We start from the raw sequence: 25121 nt of genomic DNA on the forward strand, positions 1-25121 counted from the left end.
AAAAAAACCAGTATTTTAATACATATTTTTCTGTATATTTCCTTCTAGCCTTTGTACATATGGTCATGTATTTGTAAAAAGTTGTATGTGTATATATACAACTTTACCCGCTTTGTGTGATAATACAATAAAAACACTTATCTGAAAAAAGCATTTTTTTCATCAAATAGCAGAGCTCCTGTTTCTGGTAACCCAGGGTATGGCAAGCGGGGGCTCTGGGAGATGGAGCAGCTCAGCCTCCTGTGAAAAAATCTGTTTCTCTAAAAAAGAACAAATTCCCGTGCCGGGCGCGGTGGCTCACACCTGTAATCCCAGCACTTTGGGAGGCTGAGGCGGGTGGATCACGAGGTCAGGAGATCGAGACCATCCTGGCTGACACGGTGAAACCCCATCTCTACTAAAAATACAAAAATTTAGCCGAGCGTGGTAGCGGGCGCCTGTGGTCCCAGCTACTCGGGAGACTGCGGCAGGAGAATGGGATGAATCCAGGAGGTGGGGCTTGCAGTGAGTCAAGATCACGCCACCGTACTCCAGCCTGGGTGACAGAGTGAGACTCCGTCTCCAAAAAAAAAAAAAACCGATTTCCCAAAACCAGTCCCACTGTTGTCTACCCAGATCCGGGTTGCCCTTGACCTGGCTGGAGATGCCCCTCAATCCCCCAGGGCACGCAGAGCAGAGACAGAAACTGGAAGCAGAGCTGCACTGCGCTGAAGTCTAGAGATCCCACTGCTAAATCCAAAGAATTTACCCTTTCAGTCAACCCAAGGGGCAACGTCCACTTTCTTCCCTGAAGGAGCAGCACCGAACAAAAGCTCCAGGCAGCTGCTTCCGCTGTTTCGGGGGTAGGGCCAAGTGACAGCCCCATGGGCCGTGCAGCAAGCGGAAGATCCCCGGGAGTCATCCTCAACCCTCTGGGGCCACGTGGGTGAGTTCTCCCGGGGGAGGTGCCGCTGCCCACTGCTTCACCTTAGTGAGTGTCAAGGAGTTAGGATCAGAATCCCAGCTGGCCCCGTCTGGGTCGCCAGAGTTTTGTTATCCACACAACCGGTGGGCTCGGTTGCTTGGCAGGTGTCAACTAAAGAGGACTTAACAGGGGATTTTATTTCTTGCAACAAGTAAGGAGAACACTGAGACATCTCCCAGAGTGGTGTCTCCCCAAGCTGCCGCAGGTTTTCTAAGCATAGGGGAATGAGGCGTGATCTGATTGCATCTTGCAATGAGGTGATGCTAGGAGGCATGATCTAATTGGATGCTGCCACAGGGGGACACCACAGCTCTGACCTCTCTCTGGGTCTCAGTTTCCCCAACTGCAGTGAAGAAATTGGCCCCAGTGATGATGCCCATGACACCACCATCCTCTGCCCTCACTCACGCTGGAGTCTCCATGTGCCCATTTTCAAGCTTGTGCCCGCTCTTTGTTCCTCACTCCCCACAGGTGTCCTTGGCCAGGACTTTCACAGCGTGGAGCCAAGGCCCAGAGAGGGCACTGAACCTCTCCAGGTCACACAGCCTGTCAGGGAGGTGGGGTCTAATCCAGGTTACACGTGTGCACACACACACACGCACACATGCTCACATACATGCACACACACGCTCTCAAGCACATGCACACATGCACACACACACATGCACATACGTTCTCATGCACACACATGCACCCATGTACACGCATGCACACGCACACACATGCACAAACACAATACTCTTGCACATGCACACAGGTACACACTCATGCACACATGCATGCTCTCACGCTCACGCACGCACACATGCTCTCATGCACATGCACATATTTACTGATGCACACATGCATGCACACACATGCACACATGCACACACACTGCTGGGACTGGGGGCTGCTGTTTCTGAGGGCTCCTGCATGGGCTCCTGGCCCCCTTTCTGTTCCATAAACACTCACTGAAATGCAGAAGCCGGACCCCAGCCAAGGGAAGTGAAACTTTCCAGCACCCCTACTGCTGTCCTCCCCGAAGCTGGGGGCCCAGCGCCTCGTGGCAGGAAGCACCCCGGCCCCCAGCAGCCCCCAAAGTAGCTAGGTCTGCCAAGCAGGCCCTTCCTTCCTGAGAGGCACCACACCGAGTCAGCAGGATCCCAGCCTCTGTGGGGGTTGGCGGGGCCTTCCAACAAAGACCATGGCCTGGGACTGGTGAAGCGGCATGGGGGTCCCTGAGACCCCTACCCCAAGCAAGGAGGGACCAGACCCAGGCCGACAGGCTCCTCTGCTGACTCCCTCTCCCACCACCTGCCAAGGACTCAGTCGAGTCACCCAACCCCTAGAGCTTCAGTCCACACCTGCAAAATGGAGCCAGTGACAGCTGCCCCCAGGGCTGGATCAGATACAGGAGTAGATGGCATGGCATGGCCCCCTAATGGCAGTCTCTGCCCTCCCTTTGCTGAGGCTCCAGGTGCCAGGAGGAGTGGTCCCTGGAGGGGGCTCCTAGGGAGCCCCGGCCTGCTGGGGGCTCAGCCTCACACTCCATCCACCCCTCTTAACACCCTGTCAAGGTCCCAGCTGCCCTGATGGGAGCCAGGATGGCAAATCCCCTGTCCCCACAATCCGTATGCTCTGAGCTCACGGAGCCCTGGGTGTGGAGGGCAGGAGAGCCCAGGCCACACGGAGTTGAGTGTGATCTGGGGCAGCTTCCGAGAGGGTGTAACTTAAGAGGGTCCTGGCCACCCAGAGCCCCCCAGGCTGGTGGGCCTGGCATCTGGAGCAGGGCTGGACTGGCCCGGGGAGACCCAGTGTGGTGGTAAAGAAGGCCTGGGATCGGATGCCTGGGGGAGGCTCCAGCTCAGGGTCCCAGCACCTGGCATCCAGCAGGCCCTGGCAAAGCGGCTTGCCTCACTCCCCAGTGACTTCTGAACTGGCCTCAGCTCCTCCCAGCAGACAGCTGAGCCTGGTGGGAGGGAGAGGCCCCAGGGCTGAGTGCGGGGGACCTCACCTTCATCCTTCCCCACTTTGCTCTTGAGAGGCATCAGGAGGGGATGAAGCCAGATTGGACGCCCTGAGTGCCACCTGCAGCCCGCCTCTAGGGCTCTGTGTGCCTGTGGGCAGTCCACCTCTACCACCTCTAGGGCTCGTGTGCCTGCGGACATCTGTCTGAACCTCAGTTTTCACATCTATAAAATGAGCCTGAGGTTCGTTTCCAAAACAGAGCAAACTGAGTCATCTGAGTTATACTGTCCTTGAAAATGACTGAAATCCCGGATCAAACATTTTGAAATTTTGCTTAAAGCAACAAAGAGCTGTAAAACTAGGGCTCCCCGTGGCACCTTTGGGTAAGGGCGACTCAGGAGTGACCACAGCCCTCTGGGGGCTGCAAGGACAGAGGCATGCTGCGAGGTGGCGAAGGAGGAGCAGCTTGTCATCTTGGTGGCCATCAAGGTGACACCTCTATAGTAACTTTCAATAGCCTGCTCTGGTGGTGACCAAACCCGAGTCACCACCCCACTGCGGGTGTACCTCTTAGTGGTGTTAAGGAAGGTGGCCCCTCTGGGGACCAGCAGAAGGACAAAGGGCAGGGGCAGGAACTTGCCCGCAGGACCTGGACTCGATGGACCGTGGCAACACAAGTAACAGAGTGGGGAGGGCGGGGCAGGGGCAGTGGAGCAGCCCCAGCACTCCGACCTTTGGCTGCGTGAACCTCAGCCCGTCCCACCCGCCAGCTGCTCTCTGCTAACTTGCCACAAAACTTCCCATCTGTGGATCTCCAGGCCCATAAATACCAGCCTCTCTGCGAGTTAGACGCCAGTCCTGGTGGCCTGGGAAGCCCAGATTCGCATCAGCAGGCAAGTACCCCCTGCCCTAAGACCCCTGCACCAGCTTGGAGGAGCAAACAGGAGGGGCAGGAAGGCGAAGTTGTTGCCTAGAACCCAGACACTCCACAGCTAACTCCGGTGACGCTTTCCACTCCCCACGCTGTGCCTCAGTTTCCCTGTCTATAAAAAGGAGCACAGTCCTCTTCCTATAGGGAGTGTGCCTTGGTGAACCCATCTTCCTGAACAGTTGGGCCCTTCTTCTCAATTTAGGAAAAATAACCTTCTTTTCTCCAAAGGAGCAGGAAAATTGTCTCCTCAGAGAAAGAGCCCCTGGGGGTGCAGGGGGGACACAGCTGAGACACTCCCAGCCAGCCACACCTCTTGACAGGCGGTTGCCCTGAGGGGCCTCCCACCGCCATCCCCGCTCTGTGCTCAAGGCCCTGCATCGGGGCCAGGGTCTCCTAAGTATGCCCACCCCCAGGTGCTGCACCCCACACCAGCATGTGCTCACTGCCTGTGCCCCGGGAGCCCCTGCGTCGCGTGGCTGTCACCGGGGGCACACATGGCAACGAGATGTCAGGTGTCTACCTGGCCCGGCACTGGCTGCAGGCCCCCGCGGAGCTACAGAGACTCAGCTTCTCCGCTGTGCCGGTGCTGGCCAACCCGGCAGCCACAGCCGCCTGCCGCCGCTACGTGGACCATGACCTCAACCGCGCCTTCACCAGCAGCTTCCTCAAGTGAGTGCTCTTGCCTCCAGGTTGGCCCAGGCAGTCAGGCACCAAGTCCCCACCACAAACCTTCCCTCCAGCCACCAGCAGGGCCCTCCCTGTCTTCATTCCTGCTTCCCCTCTGCCTGTGTGACCCATTCCACCACGGGGACAAACTGAACATTTAGAGAAACCCAGATTGATGTCACCTCCTCCAGGAAGCCCTTTCTGACTGCAGGTTGGGTCAGGACCTCTTCTGGGGATCCCAGACTCGGTGCTTCCCTCAGATTAGCCCCACAGGCCACGTTTACTTGTGTGCCCTGACCACTGTTCATGCCTTCTTCCAATGAATAGTCACTGAGTCCTATCTCCAGGCCAGACTCTGGCCAGCTCAGGTGAGAGAATGGGGAATAGGACCAAGGTGTTGGCTTCAAGCTTAATGGGGAGACCAAGAACCGGGCAACCATAACCCAGGAGGCTAAAGGCAGGGCCAGGGGCTACACAAAGCAGCTAACCTGGCTGAGAGCAGTCAGGAAAGGCTTCCTGGAGGCAATGGTCTATCAGCCAAGCCCCAAAGGCTGAGTAAAAGCTAGCCAGGGGAAGAGAGGTGAGAGGGAATTTCCAGTGGAGGGCCAAGCACAGCACAGGCCCAGGGGTGAGACCAGCATGGTTCTCAGGCTGTGTGGTTGCAGTGAGGGCATGAGAGGCAGGCAAGTGGGCAGGCAGGCAGGAGGGCGGGCCAGGCTGAGGGCTTGGATTTTACCGGGAAGTGCAGAGCCGAGAGGGCCATGGGCAGGAGCGGACACAGCCACAATGGCGGAAGAGAAAGCCCTCGCGCTGCTCAGGGCCGTTGCCCCTTCCCCCTTAAACCACTGAAGACTGACTGAGACTGTGGGGGTCGCTGTCACCCATTTCCATCTCCACAGTTCCAGGCCCACCCCGGACGACCCATATGAGGTGACAAGAGCCCGAGAGCTGAACCAGCTGCTGGGGCCCAAGGCCTCAGGCCGGGCCTTTGACTTTGTCCTTGACCTGCACAACACCACGGCCAACATGGGCACCTGCTTAATCGCGAAGTCCTCCCACGAAGTCTTTGCCATGCACCTGTGTCGCCACCTGCAGGTGGCCCTAGCCCCCAGCACACAGCCTCCCAGAGGGGAGAGGGAGGGCAGGACGGGACAATGCTGGAGCTTCCTTTGCTTAGCCCCTCTTCCCCGGGCCAAGTTTCCCTGGGCTTCAGCCCCTGGGGTCTGCCACCCACCAGCACTCCAGGCCCCTGGTACCCCCTCCCCTACCCTGCCAGAGGGCAGAGAGAGACCTGGCCAAGGAGGGTGGTGCCCTGTGTTTCCTCCATGCAACACCCTCCCACCTCAGTTTCCCCTCCCACATAGGCCTGGGCCCCTAACCTGCCTCTCTTGCCTCCAGCTGCAGTACCCCGAGCTGTCCTGCCAGGTCTTCCTGTGCCAGCGGTCTGGGGAGGAAAGCTACAATCTGGACTCCGTGGCCAAAAATGGATTGGGTGGGCAGCAACCTTCTGAGAAGTGGGCGGGGCCAGGAGGGTTGGAGGGGCGGGGCCAGGCACCAAGGGGAGGGGCCTCTTCAAGGAGTATATGGGTCCTACGCTTGCCTAACCCCTTGCTTCTTGGTCCCCAGCTCTGGAGCTGGGCCCCCAGCCACAGGGTGTGCTGCGGGCTGACATTTTCTCAAGGATGAGGACCCTGGTGGCCACAGTTCTGGACTTCATTGAACTCTTCAACCAGGGTGAGACGCCAGGGGACTTTCGGGAAACAGGTCTGGGGAAGAGCAGGCCTGGCTCAGGGGTTGGGGAGCCAGGCTCACAGGCAGGCTGGCATCTAGCTCTGAGGTTCCCCCACAGCCCACTCCGTCCCCTAGCCTGGAGGGAGGGATGAGCTCACAAGCCCAGCCTCCCACACAGGTACGGCCTTTCCCGCCTTTGAGATGGAAGCCTATAGACCCGTGGGCGTCGTGGACTTCCCTCGCACTGATGCCGGGAACCTGGCAGGCACTGTACATCCTCAGCTGCAGGTGGGTGTGTGTGTGGTGGGGGGGTGATTGCTGGGGCCACAGCCTTGGGGAGGAGGGTTGTCAAGGAAAACTGAGCCCCAGAGGGTGCAGCCAAGCCTCCCATGAGCTCACCAGCATCTCAGGTTGAGGAGCAGGATGGGAGGCTGGGCTCCACCGTCCCACTTCCCCTGGCCCCGCTGCCTTCCCTGGAACCCCACACTCAGGCCTAACACAAGAGGCCACAGTGATCCCCATAGCTCCTGTGGAGGGCATGATGGAGACAACCTTACCCTGGCCATAAAAGGCAGAGGGAGGGGACATGGAGCAGGCATGACTCAATTCACCTGCTTGGAGGTACAAATACAAAACTGTCTTCTGATTTTCAGTTGAGAGCATCCCCATGCCTGTTGGCAGGTCGTCCAAGTCTCTCTCTCTGCAGGCCTTCCCTTCTGGAATGTTCCAGGATTGGGCAATCCTGCTTCCACACCTTTCTCTTGGGTGCCTGGGGAGAACCCACTGGCTGCTGCTCTGCTTGCTGCCACACGGGTCATTTTTGAATAGGGTCTGGTGCAGTTTTGTGGCCTTTTGTGCCCTGAAGTTTCATTTTGAGGAGTTACTTTCTTACAAATGGAGGCAGCACCGTCCTGTCCGTGTTTAGGGCTAGGCAGTCTTAGTCCAGCCGTGCCCAGCTACCTTGCAGATGTTAAGTAGTAACGGTCAATTTGGGTGGCCCCTCCTACAATTCTAAAATTTATTTTATTTATTATTTATTATTATTATTTTTTGAGACAGAATCTTGCTTCATCGCCCAGGCTGGAGTGCAGTGGTGCAATCTGAACTCACTGTGACCTCTGCCTCCCGAGTTCAAGCAGTTCTCCTGCCTTAGCCTCCTGAGTAGCTGGGATTACAGGCACTCGCCACGACACCCAGCTAATTTTTGTATTTTTAGTACAGACAGGGTTTCACCATGTTGGCCAGGCTGGTCTCGAACTCCTGACCTCAAGTGATCTGCCCGTCTCGGCCTCCCAAAGTGCTGAGATTACAGGCATGAGCCACTGTGCCCGGCCTTAAAATTTATTTATTTATTTATTTGAGACAGAGCCTTGCTCTGTTGCCCAGGCTGGAGTGCAGTTGCATAATATTGGCTCACCATAACCTCCGCCTCCCAAGTTCAAGCGATTCTCCTGCCTCAGCCTCCCGAGTAGCTAGGATTACAGGCGCCCACCACCACACCTAGCTAATTTTTGTATTTTCAGTAGAGATGAAGTTTCACCATGTTGGCCAGGCTGGTCTTGAACTCCTGACCTTATGATCCACCAGCCTTGGCCTCCCAAAGTGCTGGGATTACAAGCGTGAGCCACTGTGCCCAGCCAAATTTTATTTAATAAAGAATCATATTGTACTTACTGTGTGCCAGACATGCTGTAAGCACTATTAACATGTTTAGTTTAAACTTCAGAATGATAGGAGGAGATACTGTAATCCTTATTTTACAGACAAGAAAGCTGAGGAACAGAGGTTAAGTGACTTGCTCACAGTCACACAGTTAGCAAGGATTTGAACTCCAGCTTCAATACCTGTGCCCATGTCCATGAGGGTCCACTTCCACATGGGCACATGCCTCCCCACGGTGACTTATGCCTTCATTTCTAGACACAGAGCAGACTGGCATCTCACCAGACCTGCTGTCTCACGGATTGAGGAAGTGAAGCGTGGGTGGGAAAGGCCACAAATGAGGGGCATCTTTTGGGTGCCAAGCTGGGGTCACCTCCCTCTGGGGCCAGGGCAGAGGTGGCTCCAGCAATCTTGGACTTGGCTCTCCTCCCAGGACCGAGACTTCCAGCCGCTGCAGCCCGGTGCTCCCATCTTCCAAATGTTCAGTGGGGAGGACCTGCTCTATGACGGGGAGTCCACGGTGTACCCCGTGTTCATTAATGAGGCTGCCTACTATGAGAAGGGCATTGCCTTTGTCCAGACTGAGAAGTTCACATTCACCGTGCCTGCCATGCCTGTGCTGACCCCTGCCCCGAGCCCAGCTTCCTAACCCAAGCCACACCTCCCCAACTTTAGTCTTCCCATCTGAACAATGGGTCCTGAGGCATAGCTCTGAGCACAGAGGTCCCTTTTGCCACCTACCATGTACCATGTTCCTTGCCAGGCCCCCCAGCCCCTGGCCTCAGTTTCCCATTCTATAAAATGGAAGATGTCCAGAGGTCCATGGTTTGTGTCCTCTGTCCTGCACAGCTCCTGTCTGGCTGGCACAGTGGATGGAGGAAGGGAGGTTGACCACAGGATCTGGGGGAGGTCTGGCCAGTGCAGCCTTGGATGCACAAGTGTCTTGGGGCCAGTGGTGGCTGCCTCTGTGCCCACAACTGTCCATCCATGCCCGAGGAGGATCCCAGAGTGTAGGAGGAGAACCTGGAGAAGAATTTTGCTCTGGATCCAGCAGAGGGGCTTTCGGAGGAAGCCACAACCCAGAGGGGGATCCCCCAACCCTCCTACAGTCCTGGGGCCAGAGGGTGAGTGTGGGGAGTGCAGAGCCGGGCCCATGTCTGTGCACACGTGTGTGTTTGTCCATGCATAGCGCCTGCCCCGTGTGCTCTTTGGCGTGCGTGTCTGTGCGTTTCCCACACACACGTGTTTCCAAGAGCCTCAGTTGCTTGGGCGTTCTAAGGGGATCTCTATGTGGCCAGATGTGCATTTCCAAGTGTGTAATGAGCCCGGTGCCCATAGTGGCTCAAGCAGGGAGTCAGGGCTGGGGGAAGAGCCACAGCAAGACAATGCTGTCCCCATGTGGGACAGCCTGTCCAACTGCAGAGACGCAGGGAGGAGGTGGCTTGGGTTGGGGCAGAGGGACTTCCCAGCTCTAATTGGGAAGCCATCATTTCCACCATCCCCAGGACACCGCGCACTGATGTCCGGCGAGCCGGCATGAGGCCCGCTGCTGAGGGCCCCTCTGTCCTGATGCTGGCACCCTTCAGGGTGTCATGGCAGGACAAATAGGCAGGGCTACATGCGACCTGGCTGCAGCCTCACTGCCCGCACCTGCCTGAGCCTAATGGACTCCTGTTGGACAGCTGGGGCTGCTGGAGCCCAGAGTCCCCTTGCAGTGCCACTCCCGCAGCCCTCTACACCCCCGCCCGCCCCATCCATTTCCCTGCGGCCACGGCTGCCACACCAGCTCCTGGTATTGAGCAGTGAGATGAGAAGGTGTGAAGGATATGAGGGCACCAGGGACAGGCTGGCAGGCAAGATGGATGAGGGGGCAGGGGGCCAGCAGGCGCCTCGGGCAGGCAGGGCAGGCCAGCCGGGGAGGAGTGTGCAGGGAGGCCTGCCTGCGTGTGTGCGTGTGCATGCCTGCGTCTGTGCACGTGCCGTGTGGTAAGTCCATGTGCACAGAAGCTGCACGTGTGTGCACTGTGTGGCGAGTCAGCAGGCTCTGAGTTCATCCGTGTGTCTGCGTGTGTGTGGGTTAGCATGTCAGTGTGCTCATGTGTGTGTCGGGGGGCGGCTGTTTCCCATCACACAGATCAGAATCGCACACACACACATATCAGGGGCCACTACAATCCCAGCCTGGCCCTCCCTTGGTTATCTCGGTGAAGGGGAGCCACCAGGACTGGAATGGATCCCCCAACTCCCTCTATCATCTCCCCACTTCCCACCCACCATGCCATGGCCAGGGCAGATAGGACTACACCTTGTGGTATAGCCCCAAGGGGCTGCTCAGACCCTCCATCTCACACAGATCACCCCCATCTTGCCTAGCAGCAACTCCAGAGTGCTGGCAGCCTTCTCTGACACAGCTGGGCATGGGGTTGGGCCAGGGGCCGGCCCTCCTCCCGTTACATGCCCCCAGAGCCAGCCCACCCTCTTCGTGTGGGGTCCCATCCAGCTCTGCAGGCTGAGATCTGAGACACAAGGGATTGAGCCACAGGCATCTCTGAGCTGCAGGGAGGAGCGCCCAGAACATAGCACTCAGGGAGAAGCAGCCCTGCCACCCCCCAGCCCCTCCGTGCCCCCTCTTAGGAATCAAGATCACTGTCAACCCAACATCCCCAAGACAGGATTCTGGAGGAGGTGTGGGGTGCTCCCGCCAGACGACCCACTCTGTGCCATTGGGCAAGAGTCAAAAGGCCAAAGAGCACCCTCAACCAAGGGACCGGCATCAGCTCAGGGGGACCTCCGGGTTCTGCCTCCCTGCAGAGTGATCCGTGTGTCCCCTGAATGCCCAGCACAGGCTGCAGGCAGCCTGGAGAAGGGGCCCAGTCAGGCCAGAGAGAACAGACAGACCCACAGGCAGAGCGGACACCCACTTCTCACCTGGGCCAGCCTCACCGTTTCCACTCATGCCCAGATGGAGGCTACGTGGGCACCGTTCAGCCAGGGCACTGCCCCCAGTGCCAGGCGGGATGGGCTTACTGCTCTCCAGGCTGGGCTGGACCATCACAGGCAGAAGAGATTATGTGCTTAGGTTAACTGGGGAGACTGAGGCACTCCGGAGACTGTAGGACCTGCCAGCGTTGCGCAGCTCCCTGAGTTCATCCACGTGTTTGTGTGTGTGGATTCGCATGCCACAGGACCTGGGCTTCCCGCCACCCCAGTCTGGGGCTCTATGCTGACCACACTCATTGCTGCTGCCCCCTTGTGTTTCCTGCTCACACTCCTCCTGACAATTGCGCATCTGTCGGCCGGCTGGGGCCAGCCTCGGGTCAGGGGTCTGGGTCTTGGTGGGAGGGCACCCCCTCCGCCATTCAGCCCTCAATCTGCTGCTCCCACTGTGCCTCCCAACCCCTGGGGCCCAGCCCCTCCAGTCAGCCAGGCCTGGACCCCTGCAGATGCCCAGCCGTCCTCAAGAACCACCCTCCCACCCACTCACCCCTGCCACGCCTGAGCCCATCGATCAGGAATAGCTGGGGGGTTCTTAGTTAGGGAAGGGAGGGGCCTGAAGAGGGAGGACAAGGAGGGAGGAAGGGGGGGCTCTGCAACGTCAGAACCTGCCCACCTGCCCTCCTTCCGCACAGCCTTGGACAGCACAGCCTGAGAGTGGCTTGGAGAAGGGCCCCTGCACGCCCCAGAGTCTGCATCTCACCTTCGGAGACCAGGAGTCCAGCTCAAGTGGGAAGACCACGACCTCGGGACGTGGACGAAGGGCGATCGAAGACGCAAGGACAGTCCTGCCGAGAGACCACAGCCTGTGTGAGCACCTGAGGGCTGAGCTGAGGTGCCGAGTGGACGAGTGGTGACCACTCCTCCCGGCAGGCAGGGTCCCCTTGGGTGGCAGCCACAGCCCAGCCCCAGCCAAGCAGTGTTTCTCCAGGAGCCGGACAGCCGCTCTGTCTCCATGGCAGGTAGGCTACGTGAAGCAGAGGTGGCCTCATGGGTCGGGCTCAGGTTCCAGGGTGGGTGGGCAGGGTGGGAACCAAGGCAGCCCCGCTGAACCCAGGCCCTGTGCAAGAGGGTGGGGCAGGGGCACCCCAAGCCAAGGTCTGAGATCCCCATGGGACAGGGCTCACGGCTGCCCAAGTGCAATGATGGGAGAGGCCAGGGACCATGCTGTTCCGGGAGATGAGCGCCTCACTGCGCACGTGTGACCTCAGGCCTCTCCCTGAGCCCCAGCTCCTTCAGCAAGTTGGGGGCTGGACAAGAAGGCTTAGCTTCCCTTCCAGACTTGACACTCGATGCTTCCGGCAAGCTGTCATCTCTGGGCCCTAAGGAGTGCTGGCTTCTAGAGGGACTGAGCAGAGGACAGGCTCCCTCCCCAGAGTCCCTGAAAGTGTCGAGGGGCAGCACATTGGCTGCGATGGGCAGCGGGTGAGCCCGTAGAGGACTTGGGAGCCAGTGATGACCGGCAAAGCCTCCAGGCCCAGCGAAGTCATGAGCCCCTCCCCTTGGGACCCATCGCCATGGACGCAGGGGGTACTGGCATCGCCTGGATGACGTACCTGCCCCAGCAGGGCAGCCGGGTGACAAGCAGTTACCCTTCTGAGGGACTGGCCGCAGGGGCAGGGGGACATCAGCCCATCTATCCATCCTGCCCAGGGTCCTCAAACCTGATGTGACCCATTGCTGTCACAAGGACGCCCCCTCCTCTGTGAGGCTGCAGAAATTCCAGGAGCTTCGCATGCAACTCTCAGGGCTGCTGAGGACGCAGCCACGGCCCTGGGCTCCACACTCTTCCCAGGCACATACTAAGAGCTCACCCTCGCCAGGTGCCATCCACCTGGTACCTCGGCAGATGCTATGCCACCCTGGGAGCCTCCACCACCCGCCTGTCTGCCAGTTCATCCATCTCTGCAACACCTAGCATCCCCCCTCTGCTCCAGGCATCCCACGGTTTTACAGTCGTGTAAATGCCCCAAAGCCACTCGGGTGGGGACACAGCTGAGAATAAAACCATGTCCCCGGACTCCCAGCCACTGTGGCTTCCATGGCCCCTCCAGCTCCTCAGTCCCTTATGGGGCTGCAATAAAATAATAGTTCGTTTTTCAGGATTTTTTTCCATTTAAAATATTTTAATTATAAAATATACATAACAAAATTTACCATCCTAACCTTTTTTTTTTTTTTTAAGACACAGTCTCGCTCTGTCACCCAGGCTGGAGTGCAGTGGTGCAGTCTTGGCTCACTGCAACCTCCACCCCCTTGGGTTCAAGTGACTCTTGTGTCTCAGCCCCCTGAGTAGCTGGGATTACAGGCGCCCGCCAGCACTCCTGGCTAATTTTTATATTTTAAGTAGAGATGGGGTTTGCCATGTTGGCCAGGCTGGTCTCAAACTCCTGACCTCAAATGACCCGCCCGCCTTGGCCTCCCAAAGTGCTGGGATTACAGGCATGAGCCACCGCGCCCAGCCCACCTTAACCATTTTTAAATGCACGGTTTTGTGACATTAATTACATTCACATTGTACAAGTAGAGGTTCCTCTTCAAAGCCTTTCCTCCCATATAATTAGGAATAAATAATAACTTCTCTTCGAAACAAAATGTATTCAAAGACCTATGCTAACATTCTTAAATATCTGCTAGCCATAATAAAAAAAAAATCAATATACTTTATGTTCTTAGCTCCCACAATTTAGCCTAAATATTTGCCCTGGCATGCTACAAGTTTTCCCTCCTTCTTTGTTCTCCTCTGACTTTGCCTCTTTTAAAAGTTCTAAGTTACTAGGCAATCAGGACAAATACAGAATGTGAGGTCCCATTCCAGCCAATGAGAACCGGACACATGTCAGGTTGTAAATGACCCTGTCTCCTTTGTTCGGTGCACTCTCGTGGCAAAACTGCTGGCGAGTGTCCCCTTTCTGCAAAAAGTTAAAAAATGACCTTGCTGAGGAAATTAAATTTATGTTCAAGTGCTATTTCTTTTTTTTTTTCTTTTTCTTTTTCTTTTTTTTTGAGATGGAGTCTCGCTCTACCGCCCAGGCTGGAGTGCAATGGCGTGATCTCAGCTCACTGCAAGCTCTGCCTCCCGGGTTCACGCCATTCTCCTGCCTCAGCCTCCCAAGTAGCTGGGACTACAGGCGCCCGCCACCACACCTGGCTAATTTTTTGTATTTTTAGTAGAGACGGGGTTTCAAGCGTGTTAGCCAGGATGGTCTTGATCTCCTGACCTTGTGATCCACCCGCCTCGACCTCCCAGAGTGCTGGGATTACAGGCGTGAGCCACCGCACCTGGCCGTTCAAGTGCTATTTCTTTTTTTTTTTTTTTTTTTTTTTTTTTGAGACTAAGTCTGGCTCTGTCGCCCAGGCTGGAGTGCAGTGGCCGGATCTCAGCTCACTGCAAGCTCCGCCTCCCGGGTTTATGCCATTCTCCTGCCTCAGCCTCCGGAGTAGCTGGTACCACAGGTGCCCGCCACCTCGCCCGGCTAGTTTTTTGTATTTTTTAGTAGAGACGGGGTTTCACCGTGTTAGCCAGGATGGTCTCAATCTCCTGACCTTGTGATCCGCCCGTCTCAGCCTCCCAAAGTGCTGGGATTACAGGCTTGAGCCACCGCGCCCGGCCAAGTGCTATTTCTTTACGGCACCGGAAAACAAGCATTTCTAACAACGTTGTTGTGCAACCATCATTTGCATCCATCTCTAGAACTTTTTGCATCTTGCAGAACTGATATTCTGTCCTTATGAAACAACAACTCTCCATTTCCTCCTTCCCAGCCCCTGGCAACCACCGTTTTACTTTGTGTTTCTATGAATTTGGCCTCACCAGGTACCACCTATGAGTAGAATCATATGGTATTTGTCCTTTGGTGTCTGGCTTATTTCACACAACAGTGTCTTCAGGGCTCATCCATGTTGTAGCATGTGTCAGAATGTTCTTCCCTGTTCAGGCTGGATGCTATTCCCTTGCACAGATGACCCCACTTTGTTCATCCATCCATTCTCCAATGGACACTGGGTTGCTTCCATTTCTTGGCTATTGTGAATCATGCTGATATGAACATGGGTGTGTAAATATCTGTTTGAGTTCCTTTTTTCAATTCTTTCTGGTATAGACCCAGAAGTGGAATTGCTGGATCATATGGTAATTCTAGGCTGCGCATGGTGGCTCACGCCTGTAACCCCAGCACTTTGGGAGGCTGAGGTGGGCAAATCACCTGAGGTCAGGAGATCGAGACCAGCCTGGACAACATGGTGAAAGCCCATCTCTAATGAAAATACAAAAACTAGCCAGGCATGATGGTACACACCTGTAATCCCAGCTACTCAGGAGGCTGAGGCAGGAGAATCTTTTGAACCAGAGAGGCAGAGGTTGCAGTGAGCCGAGATCATGCCACTGCACTCCAGCCTGGGTGACAGAGCAAGACTCCATCTCAAAAAGAAAAAAACAAATATATATATGTTCAGTAATTCCAGTTTTAATTTTTTGAGGAGCTACCATGCTGTTCTCCCCAGCAGCTGCACCATTTTACATTCTCACCAGCAGTGCACAAGAGTTCCAGTTTCTTGAGGCCAGGCGTAGTGGCTCATGCCTGTAATCCCAACACTTTAGGAGGCCGAGGTGGGAGGATCACTTGAGCTCAGGAGTTCAAGACCAGCCTGGTCAACGTAGGGAGATCCTATTTCTAAAAATAAATAAATAAATAAATAAAAATTTAAAAATAGCCGTGTATAGTGGTGTGTGGCTATAGTCCCAGCTACCTGTAAGGCTGATATGGGAGGATTACTTGAGGCCAGGAGGTCGAGGCTGCAGTGAGCTATGACTGAGCCATTGCTGCACTCCAGCCTGGGCAACAGAGTGAGACCCTGCCTTAAATAAATACATAAATAAATAAAAAGAAGTTCTAATTTTTCCATCTCCTTACCAACACTTTTTATTTTCTGGTTTCTTTTCTAATAGCCACCTTAATGGGTGTAAAATGGTATCTTATTTAGCTAAGTTTTTTTTTTTATTTTTTATTGGAGGGGTGAAGGGTGGCAAAGCATTTGACCAAGACTTGTGCCAGGATTGCAGATCAAAAGACAAGATGTTTAGAAAAGGGTGCAGAGGCCAGAGAAAAAGACAGTAGGATGGGCTTCTGGAGGCAGGCTCTGGGCGGGTTGTCAGGGTCAGGGATGGGTAATTGGTGCTGAATGAGGGACTCTTCTTGGCTCAGCTCTCCTTCAGCAGCACCGGGAAGCAGGGTCCCACAGAGCTGGGGAAGACCCCGGCCCCCTCCCTCCACCACACACACACATATCATCTAGAACAGATGCTGTTCGTGAAGGGCCCCTTGTGCACCAGCCCCTTCGTGTGGTCACTAATCCTCACATCAGCCTTGTGAGGCAGGTATAAAGAAACCCTTCCAACAGATGTGGAAACTGAGGCTCCAGGGGTGAAACAATTTGTTAAGGCCACATAGACACAAGATGGCCCAAACATTCTCTGGGGAGCAAGACAGGCCCTGACACTACCCTCAAGGAGCACGCTGGCAAAAAAGACTTTAAGTGAGCATTTACTTCACAGAGTGATGCTGAGTGGGGGATCCTGTGAGAACACAGCCCTGGCAGTCAGGGAGGGCTTCCTGGAGGAAGAGGCATATAGGTGCAGCCTGAAGGATGAGAGCTTGCCGGGTGATGCATGAGGCCCACGCTTCCGTCCTCTCTCTGCAGCCTTCCTGTCCGCTGGCTTCGGCATACTTGCACCCTCAGAGACCTACCCACTACCCACAACCAGCTCTGGCTGGGAGCCCCGGCTGGGGTCGCCATTCCCATCAGGCCCTTGCACCAGCTCTACTGGGGCCCAAGCTGTGGCCGAGTCCAATGGGCAGGGCCCCAAGAACCCACGTGTGTCCAGTGTGACGGTTCAGTTGGAGATGAAGCCTCTGTGGGAGGAATTCAACCAGCTGGGAACTGAGATGATCGTTACCAAGGCAGGCAGGTGTGAGCAGCAGGGGCGGGGCGGGGCAGGGGCCAGGGCTGGAGCCGTATCTGGCTGCTGAGCACCTCCCTCCTGCAGAAGGATGTTTCCCCCCTTCCAGGTGAAGATCCTGGGTATGGACTCCCTGGCTGACTACGCCCTGCTCATGGACTTCATCCCCCTGGACGACAAGAGATACAGGTGCGGGGACCGGCCTGGGGCGCAGGCTCGGGTCTCAGGTGCTGAGACCAGGAATTAGACCCTTCCTGCACTCCCAGGTGAGGCAGGGGCCTGTCCAAGCAATGTCAGGAAGGCCCAGCATAAGGGCAGGACGACAGACAGGCAACAACAGCCTGAGGGCAGGAGGGAGCCCAGCTCAGGGTACCCAGCAGACTTCCATGGGCAGTAGGCTAGCCTCGGGCAGGCAGCATTCCTTGGGCAGTGGGCTAGCCTTGGGCAGGCAGAGAGGTCTAGCCCAGGGCAGCAGGGGTTATCCTGTCATCCACCAGCCGGGTGCAGCCACAGGGATCTCAGGTCTCAGCAGGCTTCTCTGAGCCTTGGGTTCCTTAGCCAGGTGTCCACAAGGTGGGCTGGGCAGTGTTGGAGTCAGCAGCAGGCCCTTCACCCCGCCCGTATTGTTCAGGTATGACTCTGGTTAGGGCAGCCCTCACCACCTCGCTGTGCTCCCCAGGTATGCCTTCCACAGCTCGGCCTGGCTGGTGGCGGGCAAGGCAGACCCAGCCACACCCGGCCGCGTGCACTTCCACCCTGACTCACCGGCCAAGGGCGCCCAGTGGATGCGCCAGATCGTGTCCTTCGACAAGCTCAAGCTGACCAACAACCTGCTGGATGACAATGGCCACGTGAGGCCCGGGCCACGGCGGAGACGGAAGGGCCTGGGGTCAGGGCTGGTGGGGCCCTTGGTGCCCAATGGCCTTGGTGACCATCACATAGGCCTGCTGCTGGCCAAGGCTGGGCGGGGAGTGGGGGTGGCACAGCAGGGAGGGCTGTCCAGGCAGGTGGAAAAGGGGGTGGGGCCGGGGGAATGTTCCAGCATACGTTGTCCCCCACAAGGAGAGGGAGGACGATGTATGGAACGCCCAGCCTAGGCCAGGCCGCTATATGTGTGGACACAGCATCATTGACACTTGGTCAAAGAGCCAACAATCCCTGCCCTCACAGAGGTCACTTCCTGGGGCAGGGGCAGGGTCCAGAAGACACTGTGTCCAGCATCTCAGATAGGGACAAATGCCAAAGAGAAAGCGGAGCTATGGAAGGGGCGGAGAAAGGGTGCTGCTGCTCTCAGGGGGTGCAGCGAGCTGAAGACCTGAAGGAGGTGGGGACGGAGGGGCCCATGCCTGTCAGAGGGGACAGCAGGTGCAAAGGCCCTGAGTCCGGAGAATCCTGGGCCCGCAGAACTGCAAGAGGCACCCATGGGGCCGGAGTGGAGCCAGGAGGGGAAGCCAAAGAGGCGAGTGCCTGAGGGGCCGGGGCTGACTGCTGGGGGCTCTGGCTTTTACCATGTGGGGTGGAAGTCGCTGGAAGGTTAGGAGCAGGGGGCTATGTGATGTGGCTTCCTAGGCAGCTGTGTGGAGAAGAAACAGAGGGCTAAGGCGGGGACAGAGGACAGGCCAGGAGGCAACCGAGGAAACCAGTGAACGTGACAGTGGCGGGCCGGCATGCAGGCAGCAGGTGGCAGTTGCGATGTGGGGTGTGAGAGGACACGGAGGCAAGGATCCTCAAACACAAGGGGCCTTTAACACAGAACCATAGCCTTTCCAGCTCAGACCCTGCGCCACCATGAAAAGAACAGGGCAGTAGGCCCGGGGCAGGCCTCCAGCTTGGAGGGAAGGACTCCAGCCTCAGGGAGTCCGCTGCGGCCTGCCTCACCCCCGTACCCCTGCTCTGTCCCTTCCACAGATCATTCTCAACTCCATGCACCGCTACCAGCCCCGTTTCCACGTGGTCTTCGTGGACCCACGCAAGGACAGTGAGCGCTACGCCCAGGAGAACTTCAAATCCTTCATCTTCACGGAGACCCAGTTCACAGCCGTGACGGCCTATCAGAACCACAGGGTGGGTGAACCAGCTCGGGAGCACCCGCTGCAGGCCCATTTCACAGGGGTGGAGACTGAGCCCGGAGGCTTGCAGCCCTCACTGGCACAGACTACTGCCCTCCCCACTTATCCTGAGCATCTGCTGTCAGTCAAGGCCCTGCCCGCACTCCTATCAGCTCAGAGTTCCTGGGCCAAGGGGACCGGGTGCCAGGGAAGACAAGGTGGCTGAGCCTGGCTCAGGGCCAGCCCCACAACTGCACTTTGTCTCCTGCAGATCACCCAGCTGAAAATCGCCAGCAACCCTTTTGCCAAGGGCTTTAGAGAGAGTGACCCGGACTCCTGGTACTATCTGACCCCGACCTTAGCCCCTCACTCCCAACCCCAGGCATATCCTAAGGCCTCAGTTCCTGACCCTTGTTTCAGGGTCACACCCTCTGACCCATCCTGGGGCCCCACCATCTGAATCTGGCCATGATCCCTGGCCTGGGTTCTTCCCTTTGATCCCCTCCCCCAATTCCTGCTCGCTCCATCTTCAGGCCTGTGGCCCCACAGCCCCTGCTCAGTGTCCCAGCCCGGAGTCACAGCAGCCTCAGTCCCTGTTTGCTGAAGGGCGCCACAGAGAGGAAGAAAGGTAAGGCTCCAGGCCTGCAGACAGGGGGACTAAGGCGTACACGGTGGGCGGGAAGCAAAGGGACAGGACCTCCAGGAAGGGGCTTGAGCAGCTCAGCAAACCCACAGGGCCCCTGTGTGGACACAGAGGGGGAAGCAAACATGCCTAAGACAATATGGGGCTCAGAACAGACAGCACAGGCAGGGGGTGCCAGGCGGGCTTCCTGCAGGAGGTGGCTCCCAAACTGGGCTTTGGAAGACTGGGAAGCGTTTGGACAGAGGGAGAAGGTGAAGAAGAAATTCCAGATAGAGGGAAAAGCAAGGGCAAAGGCTGAGAGGTAGGTAACTTGGGAAGGAGGAGCAGGAAGGGACCAGGGCAGGCCTGGGATGAGGGCTGAGGATACGATGGGAGGCCCAGAGTCCACTCAGACCATTTCCTCCCTCAGACCCCAACAAAGCTTCAGCTTCCACCTCCAGGACCCCTGCTCGGCTCCATCATCAGCTGCTGCCCCCACCTGAGGCCCTGCTGGCCCCAGCCACCTACAGGCCTGTCACCTATCAGAGCCTGTACTCTGGAGCCTCAAACCACCTAGGGATCCCAAGGACCCGACCGGCACCATACCCCCTCCCCAACATCCGGGCTGATAGTGATCAAGGAGGCCTGCCTCTCCCAGCTGGGCTGGGGCTCCTGTCCCCCACTGTGGTGTGCCTGGGGCCTGGCCAGGACTCCCAGTGATGGCAGAAGCCCTGTGGGGAAGCCCTGCTACCCTGGACCTTACACCCGGCGTGGGAATCAGCCTCTGCCCCACCCCGTCCAGCCCCACCTCTGTCTCAAGGACAGCAGAGTAGGTGAAAGTCTACAGAAAGAGACTACCTGCCCAGGGTCACAGCAAGGCTGAGACCATGGCAAGCTTGGAACCAGGCCTTCTACCTCCCAACCCCAGCAGCCTGAATACTGTGCCCTCTTGCTTTGGGGGTAACTCCCAAAAACCCTGCCTTACCTCTCTCTTCCCCCTAACATTAAACTATTTGGCACGAGTGGTCAGAGCACTTCCGTCCTCGTGGTCAGGGCGGGGCCCTCAGGAACTCCCAGACCCATCACAGTCCCCACATCAGCCCTGTGTAGGCATCCCGAAGCTCTGCTCAGTGCCGTCCGCATCCCTGGGAGCACACAGTGATATTAAAAGTGGTGACTCCAGCCCAGTGGCAGGGCTGCACTTGCCCAGATGAGGATCGAAACTGGCGCTCAGAGAGGCACGGGATGTGCTCAAAGTCACACAGCAGGGCATGGCGGACACCCGCCACCCCACGTTTAAATACTGTGTGCAAGGCTGGGGTCATCTGGTCCCCAAGCCCAGGGTCTGGTGGAAGGGTGCGGAACCACGGTGGTCAGTGATCACAGGAGCCGAGGAAGGGACGGGGGAGGGATTTGGGAATCCGGTCAAGACTCAAGGCAGGGAGAAGAGCTCTGGACGCTAGGACAAGGAGATCAAAGGCCTGGGCTGGAGTCCGAAGGAGCCTGAGGGGAAGACAAGACTGGGAGCGGCGCACGCCACTCAGCGGCACCGGGAGGGAGCACCAGAGGGAGGGCTAGGCCGGACGCTCCTCTCGTGCACCGATCGACCTCGGGGTCCTAGAGGGGCGTTCCCGTGGAATCCCAGCTCCGCACATCCTGGAGCCCCTAAGGGAGGGACGGACCAGCGGGGGCCGGCGAGGCCTCATCAGACACCCCAACGCCAGGACCCAACGGGACCGAGGACGGTCGCCGGGCGCTTCACGGTTCGCGCGGTTCCAGGATCTCGAAGGACACACCCGGCAAGTCCTCCAGCTCCGCGCCCACCTCCCTCCCCGCGGCCACGCCCCCGGCCACGCCCCCGGCCCCGGCCCGGCCCTGCCGGAAGCACAGTCCGCCGGGACACGCCTTTCCGGCCACGCCCTCCACCTCGAGCCGCCCCCTCGCTCCCCCTAGTCCTTCTTAGCAAAAACTCCAGTTCAGGCCCCGCCCCCAGGCCGCCCCAGCGTCGATTGCCTACAAGGCCCCGCCCCCTAACAGACCCCGTCCCACCGAGGCCCCGCCTTCAAACAGGCCCCGCCCTCGAACAGACCCAGTCCCACCGAGACCCTGTCTCCGGACAGGCCCCGCCCCGGAACAGACCCAGTCCCACCGAGGCCCCCCGACACTGCCGCCGCTCCGCAGCCCCCCGGGCTGGACGCGTCGGGCGGGTGGCCCCTTCTCCCTCTCAGCTTCCGGAGGGACCCGGGCTGATCGCCCCGCCCCGCCCCGCCCCGCCCCGCCCCGCCTCGCCCCGCCTCGCCCCGCCTCGCCTCGCCTCTTCCCTCGCTCGACCCCGCGCCCTCCGCGTCACGGCCGCGCAGGACTCGGCATGCTGCCCGACTGCCTGTCGGCCGAGGGCGAGCTGCGCTGCCGCCGGCTGCTGGCGGGGGCCACGGCCCGACTCCGCGCACGGCCCGCGTCGGCCGCGGTGCTCGTGCCGCTCTGCTCAGTGCGCGGGGTCCCGGCTCTGCTGTATACGCTGCGGTCCAGCCGCCTGACCGGGAGGCACAAGGGCGACGTCAGGTACAGCGGCCAGGAATTCCTTGCCCTTTGCCGGAGGCCGAGGCTGGCAGGGACCTCGGGCAGGGCACTTAGCCCCTTCGAGCCTCGGTTTCCGCCTCCGTAAAATGGGTCTGGGGAGAGCCCCTACGCCCACGGGCTGCGGCGAGGGATCAGCGATCCGTGTGCCTCGGCTCCAGTGCACCTGCCTGGGCGCCACGCCCTCACCGCTTAGACCCCTCGTGCTAGTCCCTGCGCGCACGCCTCAGCCGGGGACACCCCTCTGAGCTGTTTCCCTCTAAGAACGCGGACGCCGCCCCCTGCCGGCGACTACGGAGAGGTTCGGGCCCCGCCCGGCGGGATTTGAGGACATAGTCCCCGAGGACAATGTCAGTGCTACTGGGGCCACCATAGGCCGAATTTGGGTATCTGAGCCCCAGGATCTTCTTGCTCCTGCTGCAGACCCTCTTGTCCTGCGCTGCCCCGGGCTTCTCTTCCTTATCGCCATTGCTCAGGGAGATAAACTGGCCTCCAGAGGTCGTGTGGCTTGCCTGGGGCTTCCCAGCAAACTAGGAGCAGAGGCAGGCGATGCTTTGGTGGGCCACTGGCCCCCCGCACTGCCGACACCCCGACCTCTCCATGGCCCTAAGAGTCCAAGGATCAGACTCCCTGTGTCTGTTTAGTTTCCCAGGCGGCAAGTGCGACCCGGCTGACCAAGACGTGGTGCACACGGCCCTGCGGGAAACCCAGGAGGAACTGGGCCTGGCAGTGCCCGAGGAGCACGTGTGGGGCCTGCTGCGGCCTGTGTATGATCCGGTAAGCCACCTGGCTGAGGCCACCGCCCCCTCATTCACTCACTCTGTGCCTGCCCTGGAGCTAGGCCCCCACGGACCAGGAGAGTGGTCATGGACCCCCACAGGCACAAAGTGTGGAGGGGTGCCCCTAACCTGCCTGGTCACATGCGCCACCCCACACAACCCCTTGGGAAGAGATTGGGGAAGCTCTGGTGTCCTGAGTAGAGGTGGCCCAGGGCGATGGGGTGCGCCACCTCTGCTCAGCTTGGTGGATTAGGGTCAGGGAGGCTTCATGGGGTAGGCAGGGATTGAACCTGGGCTTGAATGCCAAGTGGGAGATTGTCCTAAGCAGAGGGAACAGGTCTAGTGCATTTGAGGAGACCTGAGTCAGTCGGCATGGCTGGAGGACACAGGCAGGTGGACCTGAACATCACTACCTAAGGCCTGTGCATGGCAAAGGGGGTCTTCCTCTCACACTCCCCTCCCCAGCCTTCAAACCCAACTGAAGCCATGCTTCCCTGACCGCCTGCCCTCTTCCCCAGCAAAAGGCCACCGTGGTGCCAGTGCTTGCTGGTGTGGGCCCACTGGATCCCCAGAGCCTCAGGCCCAACTCGGAGGAGGTGAGCTGGGGGATGTGAGGGTTGGACTGTTCCAGTCCTCTGTCTACCTTCTCTGCCTCCTGCCTGCAGGTGGATGAAGTGTTTGCACTCCCGCTAGCCCACCTGCTGCAGACGCAGAATCAGGGCTATACCCACTTCTGCCAGCGTGGCCACTTCCGCTACACACTACCTGTCTTCCTGCATGGACCACACCGGGTCTGGGGCCTCACAGCTGTCATCACCGAGTTTGCCCTGCAGCTGCTGGCACCTGGTACCTACCAGCCCCGCCTGGCCGGCCTGAGCTGGCCAGGGGCTGAGGGCCTGGCCCACCCTCAGCAGCCCCTGGTTTCACCCTGCCAGGCCAGCTCCACTTCAGGACTGAATAAAGGCCTTTGACAGCTCTAGAGCTCCTGCTTGTCCTGTGCTGGGGCCTTGACATTGGGCAGACCACTCCAGGCTGCTGGCTGGGGCTCCTCCTTCCAGTCACGCCGTTCCCCACAGCAGTGGACACTTCCTGGGTGCCAAGTACTCGAAGTCAATTCATCTCACCCTCACAACAGCCCATAAGGCGGGGCCAGCACTGTCTCTGGCTGGTGAGACTGCTTTCAGGAGGGATAGACACCTTGCCTAAGGACCCCAGGCTGGCATTGGAACCAGGGCTGTCAGACTCCACAGCCCAGACTCTTAGGCATGCACTGCCCGTGTCTCAGCCTGCACCTCCTGTTCTCTCTGCTGTGCCTGGCTGACCCTGTGCTGGGCTCCGGGATCCCAGAGAGGAGTAAAGTGCACGCATGCCCCTGGGTGTTACTGCAGGGGTCTAACATACAGAGCCCCTGTGTGTGCCAGCTGCTGTGTGGGGGCCATAGCTGTGGACCAGTCAGATGCTGACCTGCCCTCCAGAGGGGGTGCTCAGTCTAAGAGAGACCTCAGACCAGGTCACACAGATAATCATGTGATTCCACATTAATTAATCACAGATAATAGTGGAATTACATAAGATGTCAACTAGGTAGACCAGGGTTCTGTGAAAGAGTTGAGGGAGTGGGTGGTCTGAACTTGCCATGGCAGGATGGCTGGATCCAGGGGCTCAGGGGCTCTCTTCTTGCTGTGCTTTGCACTGTGCTGGCCTCAGCCCTGGGGAGGTTGTCTCTAGTGCAGAGTGTGAGAGGTTGAGGAGAGGGCAGCAGCATCCATCAACAGAAAACATGGCCACTCCGCCCGGCCAGTCTAACCCAGAAGTGCACCTCACTGGCCTGTCTTGAGTCACATGTCCTTCCCTGAGCCTGTCACATGGCCAGTTGGATTTACAATACATTGATAGATAGAGTCTGGGATGCTTGCCTGGGTAGGAGGGTGAACTCCCTGGACTGAGAAGCAGTGGTTCCCAAAGAACAACTGAGGTTCACACCTTATACAAAAATCAACTCAAAATGGGCTATAAAACCTGAAGCGAACTGGACTCTGTGGCTCATGCCTGTAATCCCAGCACTTTGGTTGGCCAAGGCGGGCCACCGTGACTTCAGGAGTTCAAGACTGGCCTGGTCATATGTAGTGAAACCCTGTCTGTACAGAAATACAAAAAAATTAGCCAGGCATGGTGGTGCATGCTTGTAGTCCCAGCTACTCAAGAAGCTGAGATGGGAGGATCGCTTGAGCCCAGGAG

At 58.1% G+C, this 25121-nt stretch overlaps 4 protein-coding genes across 5 annotated transcripts in view; 3 read left to right on the forward strand and 1 right to left on the reverse strand.

Annotated features, from left to right (window-relative positions):
- Positions 1-19362, reverse strand: part of NDUFS8 (NADH:ubiquinone oxidoreductase core subunit S8) — a 150602-nt gene extending 131240 nt beyond the window's left edge. The window contains exon 1 of the mRNA XM_050756776.1: positions 19353-19362. The gene's annotated coding sequence lies outside the window, so the exon portion shown is untranslated. The remainder of the gene's footprint in view (positions 1-19352) is intronic.
- Positions 1-23862, forward strand: part of NUDT8 (nudix hydrolase 8) — a 162157-nt gene extending 138295 nt beyond the window's left edge. Inside the window, exons 2-5 of the mRNA XM_050756806.1 lie at positions 21871-22089; positions 22749-22881; positions 23402-23479; positions 23549-23862. Of these exons, the coding sequence (XP_050612763.1) occupies positions 21896-22089; positions 22749-22881; positions 23402-23479; positions 23549-23854 (711 nt within the window). The 5' untranslated portion in view covers positions 21871-21895 and the 3' untranslated portion in view covers positions 23855-23862. The remainder of the gene's footprint in view (positions 1-21870; positions 22090-22748; positions 22882-23401; positions 23480-23548) is intronic.
- Positions 631-8721, forward strand: ACY3 (aminoacylase 3). 2 transcript variants are annotated; one of them, XM_050756765.1, is made up of 8 exons: positions 631-925; positions 3733-3807; positions 4259-4514; positions 5411-5606; positions 5910-6003; positions 6138-6245; positions 6421-6530; positions 8338-8721. In XM_050756765.1, exons 3-8 carry the CDS (start codon positions 4279-4281, stop codon positions 8551-8553), a joined length of 960 nt encoding a protein of 319 aa, XP_050612722.1. In that variant the 5' UTR covers positions 631-925; positions 3733-3807; positions 4259-4278; the 3' UTR covers positions 8554-8721. The 2 variants fall into 2 exon arrangements, with proteins under 2 accessions (XP_050612722.1, XP_050612721.1); XM_050756764.1 differs by lacking the exon at positions 631-925 and having other exon boundaries at positions 3638-3807.
- TBX10 (T-box transcription factor 10) lies at positions 8822-20549 on the forward strand. The gene is made up of 9 exons (XM_050756837.1): positions 8822-9028; positions 11534-11860; positions 16599-16866; positions 16945-17046; positions 17537-17708; positions 18766-18921; positions 19177-19244; positions 19439-19533; positions 19958-20549. Exons 2-9 carry the CDS (start codon positions 11854-11856, stop codon positions 20245-20247), a joined length of 1158 nt encoding a protein of 385 aa, XP_050612794.1. The 5' UTR covers positions 8822-9028; positions 11534-11853; the 3' UTR covers positions 20248-20549.
- Positions 23863-25121: the final 1259 nt, after the last annotated feature.

Source organism: Macaca thibetana, chromosome 14 (assembly GCF_024542745.1).
Source record: "Macaca thibetana thibetana isolate TM-01 chromosome 14, ASM2454274v1, whole genome shotgun sequence".
NCBI lineage: Eukaryota > Metazoa > Chordata > Mammalia > Primates > Cercopithecidae > Macaca > Macaca thibetana.

Bases quoted from the DNA above. Each gene is read 5' to 3' on its own strand.
- ACY3 (XM_050756765.1), top strand. From the start codon at position 4,279: ATGTGCTCACTGCCTGTGCCCCGGGAGCCCCTGCGTCGCGTGGCTGTC. The intron at 4,515-5,410 runs GTGAGTGCTCTT...CCATCTCCACAG, and splicing joins TTCACCAGCAGCTTCCTCAA to TTCCAGGCCCACCCCGGACG. The intron at 6,531-8,337 runs GTGGGTGTGTGT...CTCTCCTCCCAG, and splicing joins CTGTACATCCTCAGCTGCAG to GACCGAGACTTCCAGCCGCT.
- TBX10 (XM_050756837.1), top strand. The intron at 17,709-18,765 runs GTGAGGCCCGGG...TCCCTTCCACAG, and splicing joins TGCTGGATGACAATGGCCAC to ATCATTCTCAACTCCATGCA. The intron at 19,245-19,438 runs GTACTATCTGAC...CTCCATCTTCAG, and splicing joins GAGAGTGACCCGGACTCCTG to GCCTGTGGCCCCACAGCCCC.